At 36.1% G+C, this 7859-nt stretch overlaps 1 protein-coding gene across 1 annotated transcript in view; it reads left to right on the top strand.

Moving 5' to 3' along the window:
- Positions 1-3992, top strand: part of MAN1A1 (mannosidase alpha class 1A member 1) — a 194024-nt gene extending 190032 nt beyond the window's left edge. The window contains exons 11-12 of the mRNA XM_006027485.3: positions 130-245; positions 3048-3992. Of these exons, the coding sequence (XP_006027547.1) occupies positions 130-245; positions 3048-3174 (243 nt within the window). The 3' untranslated portion in view covers positions 3175-3992. The remainder of the gene's footprint in view (positions 1-129; positions 246-3047) is intronic.
- Positions 3993-7859: the final 3867 nt, after the last annotated feature.

The raw sequence follows: 7859 nt of genomic DNA, 5'->3' as shown, positions 1-7859 counted from the left end.
TCCCAAGGAGACTGTGACAAAAGTTTCTTGTTTAACTGCAGTGTAATTGGATTTGGCAACTAATAGTAAAATTGACAGAAGATTCATTTTCTTAAACCTGATTTTTTTTTCCCCCTCTTGTAAATTCAGGCACTGGAACAATATTGCAGAGTAGACGGTGGCTATTCTGGCATTAGAGATGTTTATAGCAACCATCAAAGCCATGATGATGTGCAGCAGAGTTTCTTCCTTTCAGAAACACTCAAGTAAGTTGAAAAGGGGACTTTCATTAATATAAAGTAGCTCTACAGATCTTTTTTACAGACAAGTACTTATCATTAGTATCCTTGACATTCAGGTAATGTAAAATCTGACTAATAGCATACAGCTCTTGTTTCATGGCAGGAAGCCAGATTGCATTTTTATTAATAAACTAAATTTTATGACCTGTGGAAGTGTTTTACCTCTGTTAAAGATAGTTACTGGTAATTGTTCTGTTAAAAATTACAATGTTAATAGCTTCTAATTATACATGCCATCATTACCCAAGTTTGTTTTCACCAGACAAGAGGGCTAGGCTATCAGCTTGTACTTGAATACCTTTTCATTTTAACTAGAAAAACTTGAATCGTGACAACAGAACCTAAGACAACAAGAAAATCCTCATTTTCTGTTGTGGTCTCCCAAGCTGGTGGTTCTTAACCTTTTTAGACTTGAGGCACACTGCCATAACTTTTGTGAATTGAGCAGCACCCCATTTTAAAAATGTATTTATTTATTATAGTGCTTACTTACTAGTAGAGGGCCTGGGCAATGGGGGCAGGGAGCAAGCAGACAGGGTGGAGCCTGCCCTTATCTGCTTATCTCCACACTTCAACACGCCAGGGTTCCCCTGCCCCCCCTACTTGAGAATCATTGTCCTGAGCAATTAATGAAGCAGAGGACATTTTGCCTCAATTTTTCTTTCTGTTTCGTTCCATTATTTGCATCCCACTCGTGTATTACAAGAGTTATTTAGTTTTTACAGAAAATGTATTATTACCTAAGTGGGTTTTTTAATTTCATTTCTGTTTCAGTTCATTTCACATGGGCGTTTTTTCCACGGTTGGGGGTATTATAAATACTAGTATTCATGCTTAGAAACTATTGTATTCAATTCCTTTTTTAACGTCATCCATAAGGATTGTCACCAAACAAAATTTTCAGAAGTTTTTGCTCTCAGTTGAGCTAGCAAGGTTTCTAATTATATGAGCAATACCAACTCAGCTTAACATGTAACAAATCGTGCTCTAAGATACATTTTTGCATTAGAGTAAAATAGCCACCACACTCATTAAAATAAATATTTTTGTTTTATCAAGGCACTTTTTTCTGAGGGGGTTGAGGGGTTGTTTTGTTTTCTTTGTTTTGTTTTTACCTATAAGCAGTAGATGATGAGTGTTTGAGTTGTTCCTCATTTATTGTACAGTCCGGTCTTGTTTCAAAAGTAATCTATTTGCTACATCTAACATAAACATTAAAATGTCTTAAGCACTTTATTATTCTATTTAAACAGTCAGCCATCTTTTTCACCTACGGAGAAGTGAAGAAACAAGTTTTTCTATTAGATATTAGGAAGAACTTTCTTACTAGGAGGGTAGTAAAGCACTGTAACAGGTTACGCAGAGCGGAATCTCCATCCTTGCAGGTTTTTAAGACCCAGCTAAACAAAGCCTTGGCTGGGGCAAAGTTTTGGGGGATGGTCCTGCTTTGAGCAGGGGGTTGGACTTCACTACATGACCTCCTGAGGTCCCTTCCGACCGTAACTTTCTATGTTTCTATGAAAACAATGGAAACCAGTGTTCCAAAACCATTCTAATGTGATTTCTCGAATTTTGGTTTAGTCTCACCCAGGGGTGGGCAAAATGTGGCCCATAGGCCAGATGCGACCCACCAGGCCATTCTATCCGGCCTGCGGGGCCCCTAAAAAATTTAGAAAATTAATATTTATTTGACCCTAAATGCCTGTCATGCAGCCCTTGATGGCTTGCCAAAACTCAATTAGCAGCCCTCCACCCGAAATAATTGCCTGCCCCTGGTCTAAGCAGTGCCATTGTTTAACCAGCTACTTTTAATCCAGCTGTTTTTGTCATCTAAAATAAACTAGTATATAAGATGTCTTTTTGAGATTTTGTTAATAATAAAAGTCTGCATCATTGAGAACTCGCACATGCGTCCATTGCTAATGTATAGGTAAGTTTCCTTCAGCCAATGGCAAGTTTTGAGGACAGTTAAATGACAGCATTTAACACTGACAGCTTGGGGAATCTTTGTCTATATTAGGGCTTCCAGAATTGCCAGGAAAGCTATAGCTGTATTACGAACATTGGGAAACTTTTTAAGAAACAAAGCAAAACAAAAACATTAGCCTAGAATAGCCAAAAAACAGCCTTCTGCAGAAGAGGTGACAGTTCTATGTAATAAATGATGGGAGTAGAATGAGCTAGAGGAATTTCTAAAATCTGTTTGGGCAGCCTCTGTGTTTCACAGCAGGTTAAAAGGTTGTCTTTTTAATAATGATTATGCCACTGTTTAGTAAATATTTACCCAAGATGTATTCTGATCTCTGTCTTTGTTCTTTGAGAATAAATCCCTAAGCCGAATCTTGCTCGTTGGTATCAAGGCAAACTCTATCATTATTGTAATTTGATATACATGGTCATTTACAAAAACTTGTCATGACTGTTACAGAAATAATTTGTAACAAAATTCCCAAGACTGAAATAGAAAATAAGGGCTACTTAACTACAATATCCTAGCCTTGATGTCTTGTCACTGTCTGCTGCTATCAAGCCTTGAGGCCAATTTCATTTGAGTCTAGCCCCAATGGTTGGCACCACAACATTAGTGACCATCTTCACTAGTAATGTTTCGGGCTTGGTCTGTGGCCTAATATTTGATTCTTTTGATATTCATAGAAGTGGAACATTAATATTTTGCTGGGAAGGTATGTTAGTTCCAGTTTCCACCACCATGAAAACTGTGGTTACCTTTTGGTGCTGTCATGTTTCCTGTTCTCTCTTGCACAGGTACTTATACTTGCTGTTTTCTGAAGATGATCTTCTTCCATTTGAACACTGGGTCTTCAACACTGAGGCTCACCCTCTACCAGTTCTTCATGGAGACGATGAGAAGAAGGAAGAAGAGGAGAAATAAAATAATGTTTAATTTTTAGGTTTTGCTTCATTTCTTATGTTTCTTTCCAATACTTGGGCACATGATTTGGTTTTAAATTCCTGAGTTATTTTGAGTTTTTAAACCAACTGTTTTGCAGTCTGTTGTGTTTACTAGTAAATATTCATGAATGGACCTAAATTCATTACAGGAAGACGTTTAATCTTATTTATCCAACCAAACCATTTTTCTCAAGAAAATCTGACATCTCTAGATTTCATTAGGCTGCAGTGTCACCTTTGCCAAAAACAATAGAAAAGTCTGCATGTTACTTTCCTAATACCTTTTGATTTGACTGCAAAAATGTTTCCTCCTCTGTGAGGAGATGTCTGCTTTAAGCTGTAATATTTTGCCATGTTGCAAAAAGCCATATTGAATTAAGTATAAAAAGCTTTTTTCTTTTTTGTTCTGTGTTAATTTGTTTTGTCTGTCTGTCATCTGAGACACATCTTTTAACTGTGACAGCCTCTTCTTATGCGGGTCTATCATTAATTGGTAAAATATCTTCTGAAGTATTTCATTATCAATGAAGTTTACATAGGAATATTTTCATCTCTTGCAGACATGAGTCCATCTCAAACTGCAGTATAGTTTGAAATGAATCTAAATCAGTTTTACATTATATTAGTGGACTGTTCCTCATTTGTGAAAAATCTCACCTCAGACTGTTTAAAATATTACAAACTGAATTGTTTCCTTCCTTTTCTAATTAGACTTGCAGTTCCATAGTCGGTCTGGTATGATAAAAATAAACAGTCTGCAAAACTAGCATTGTTGTACTATTAAAAAAGGGAATCTTATTTTGCTGTTTATAGTCGTTTACTTATTCAGGTCATTTTCATTTGACTGCACATTGAAAATAAATGAACTGTTCAATGAAATTCTCTCTTAAATTAGGCTGAGAAATATTGCAACCAGAGACTGAGACACTATTTTATTAATCTTTTCAAACATTCCATTCAGTTTAGGCTATGACCCGATTGGCCGTAGTCAGCTGGAACAAAGTAGTTTAATGTAGATAGAACAGCGGGGCAGGATAGCTCAGAGGAAATTTCTCACCATAAAAATAATAAAAATAATTAAATTTCATTAAGAGATTTAAGAGAAGGAAAATAACCGGGGGGAAATTGTTACATTTTGGAAGTATTGGATTGGTCTCCTTTTAGGGGGATTAAATTTATAGAAATACAATGCATTTAAAAGTATTGTACGAGGAGAAGTTCACCAAAAAAGGTAACAGCCATGCCAAACATGTTACATTTAATGGCATAAACAAAGGGGGAAAAAATCAGGCATAATTCCTTCTGCTACTTATAGTTTGTGAACAATTTGCACAAGCAATTGATACAGTTTTCTAGGGACTGAGCAGTATGTTCCAAGTAGAATAAGACACCTGCTCCCAGCATGAAAGAGCACCAGCAGTTGATTTGATTGCCCAACCACAAATATGGCTCAGAACAGTAACTTGATTTTCATTTAAATAAATGGCTGGGGTGGCTCAAATGTCTGGCTTTGTTTAAGGACATGTTTCATAACAGTAATGAAGTACAGCGCTTATTACACAATAGGCTGATATTTCTTTTCCATTAGTGAAAGAAAGTGCTGAAGAATGGTATTTCAGGTAAAAACCAGGGACCAGGGTAACATCCCACATTTGGGGGCAAAAATCCATGTTCTTTTGTACCAGGGCCCTTTCTGACTACACTGCTGTCTCTCATGCAGAGAGGAGACAAAGATGAAGAATCCCTGAGCTTCCCCTTTTTGAGGTTGGGCAGGGAACTAAACCTCTGCAACTTTAGACTGAACAGGGTCTGCACAACTTGGGATATGGGGGGAAATTTATTACAGCACACGTGTCTGACTACTGCCCTGCCTGTCTTCTCTAAATCAATTTGGGACTCAGGATTTGAACTGTTATCTACAGTTGGTAATAATGTATTGTTTCACTTACCAAATACAGGTGGAAAGGCCAGTGTGATACAATTGGTAAATTTGGGCACCTTGCTCAAAATCCCATGTTGATATGAATAGCAAGACTCCTGATAACTTTAGCAAGCTTGAGTCTGCATATTTTGAGCACAGTATTTATCATTTTATGTTCCTTACATAACACATTAATGCAAGAGATTTGTAAAAGGAATATAGGCCTATCTAATTTTCACACAAACTAAACTCTTCTACTTCCCTACAAACATTTTGCAATATTTTTTATTGTTCTTAGTCTGGATATATCTTGTTCTATTTATCACATAATTTTGTGTGCGTGTTGCTGTGGGTTTCATTTCTGTTGATCACGAGTAATCCAATAGAATCTGAGAAATGTTTTGTAAACTTGGCTTTTACATTTTGGGGGTTTTTTGAGCAGTGTCCACTTCTCCCAGATGTGTTTGGTTCTCCTGTACTCCCATAGTGAGCTTGGGACAGGAAAGGAGAAACGTGCCATACATGTTTCTTACTCCAAAAATTAAATAAGTAAATAAAACGTAAAGAATGGAAAGAACTGTTGTATAAATGGGGTTCTTCATATTAAGATATTTAAATTTCACACTGATTTCCTTGGAAGTGTGGAAAATTATTTTGGGGGGTTGGAAGTTAAGATTTGAAAGAGCACAAACGATGTGTGATTCTGTAACTGATATGGTATTCAGGCTGTATGTACAAACTGCACTATACTGTACTTTTTGTAAACTAATGTAAGTAGACAAGAAGATTGTACAACATGTAGATCTGCCAACTGTAAGAAAAACCCTTTTTGTAAGTTAAAAAGTATTGATTTTTTTAAAGGAATCCCAAAACACCAAAGTGTGAAACATTATAGTGATCATCATTTTAAACCGTCAGCATTTATCAACAGTTGCCACGTGGGTGAAATGGAGATATTGGTATATTTCCCATATGTTTAGAATATGAAATCAACTGCATGGTCTTGCTGACTTCATGATGACCACTGTATATGTAACTGGTAATTCATAAGGCAAGAGAAATTAATTTTGAAGAAGATGTAACCAGTGTTTCCAATTTCCATGAAAGACGTTGCGTAAACTTCATTTCTTTTTAGCATATAACAATACAATTAAGTTTACATACAATAAATCCTAAAAGGTGAATAATTTTAAATGGCATTTAATTTAAATTTAATGAAAAACAATTGTTTTGATAGTTTGTGAAATGAATATTGCATAATGTGTATGTTATATGACAACTCTACAAAATCCAATGACTCACTGTTTCTATAGTTGACTTCATCATACGTATTATCCATTTCTGTCCATTAAAATTGTTTTTGATTTTGTACATATTCCATTTAGTCTTTTTCACCTTTATATAAATATCTAAACTTATGGGGTACATAATAGATCAAGATGCTTAATTTTTAAGAACTATATTTGTAAACATTTCTCTATTGTGAATAAAGTCTTTTAATATATTGGTTCATTTTGTTATATTTTTTCCCTTGGTTGGCTTGTGAAAAATAGAATAGATGGCATATATTACAGAGTTATTTCAAAGCATGTCATAGCCCACTTTGGATGCTGTTCTGCTGAATTATGATTGGTATCCAGTTATCAACCACTACGAATTTAATGTTTATCAAATATGGTCTGCCACAATAAAAATATGTAGAAATTAATTCCTTATAAATTCAGTCCTATTAACAATGTATATTGCTAACTATGAAACAGAAGTTAGGTTCCTAACAAAGCATAGCAGGAAACAGCAACAGAGGTGACGGGTAAGTAGGGAATAAGCAAAGTGAAGGTCACTCCTGAGAAGGCTCAGCATATTCATGGTCTGCAGAACACAAGCGGGCTTCACCCAGCTCCCATTTAGGAACAGAGGAAACACTGCTGTTGAAATGACAAGGCTGTCACATTCCCCACTGTCACTATAAAGGAAGACCACTATTAGTACACACACCAAAGAAGAGAGGACCAGTTGTCATAGGAACTGCCACTGCATGCTGTATCATGGGGGAGGGAGTTAAAGATCTTGGTCTTCATGTTGAATTAACAGCACTGGTTTAATATTTTTAGCTTATTCATATATTCTTTTTAATGGAGAGGATCCCAGTTTCAAAAATAGCTGCTAAGCTACAGAAGACAGAAAATTGTACATGAAAACATGTTTCTGGTTTTAAAAAAATGTAAAAAGCTTCCTAATTAGGCACTCATTTTAAAAAAAAATGGAATAAACTGTTGTTCAGGTCCTACACCTGCTTAAGTCCATTTACTAGTATGCACTTTCACCTTTTTAAAACAAACATCTCCCTGTTGCTGTTTGTCAGGGGCCACAAAATATCATATTAAATTAACAGGGCATTTTCCAGTGGAAATTTCAGTCAAATATGATATTTTCAAGATATTTATGTTACAAGTCTCAAGAAGGTAATGTGCCACGTTCTGAGTGGAGCAATAATTGTTGGGGGGGCTCGGGGCGGGGGGAGGGAGGACATTAGATGAAGATGTATTCAATATATTAAACACTAGAACAGATAGGATTGAAAGGTGCTGCACATTTGCATAGCTCTCAGTACCCCCTTCATGTCAACTTCCCTCCTCCCCTGTCCTCTCTGATCTATTTTACTTTCTCCTGTTATCCTCTTGGTTCCTCTCACCTATACCTTCTGACACTGTGCTCTAACAGCTCCATGAAAAGGAACAAGGCCA

The sequence above is a fragment of the Alligator sinensis genome, unplaced genomic scaffold (genome assembly GCF_000455745.1).
Source record: "Alligator sinensis unplaced genomic scaffold, ASM45574v1 scaffold496_1, whole genome shotgun sequence".
In the NCBI taxonomy this organism is placed as follows: domain Eukaryota; kingdom Metazoa; phylum Chordata; order Crocodylia; family Alligatoridae; genus Alligator; species Alligator sinensis.
The sequence above is the reverse complement of the archived record's forward strand: the minus strand, read 5'-3'. Positions and strand labels throughout refer to the sequence as shown.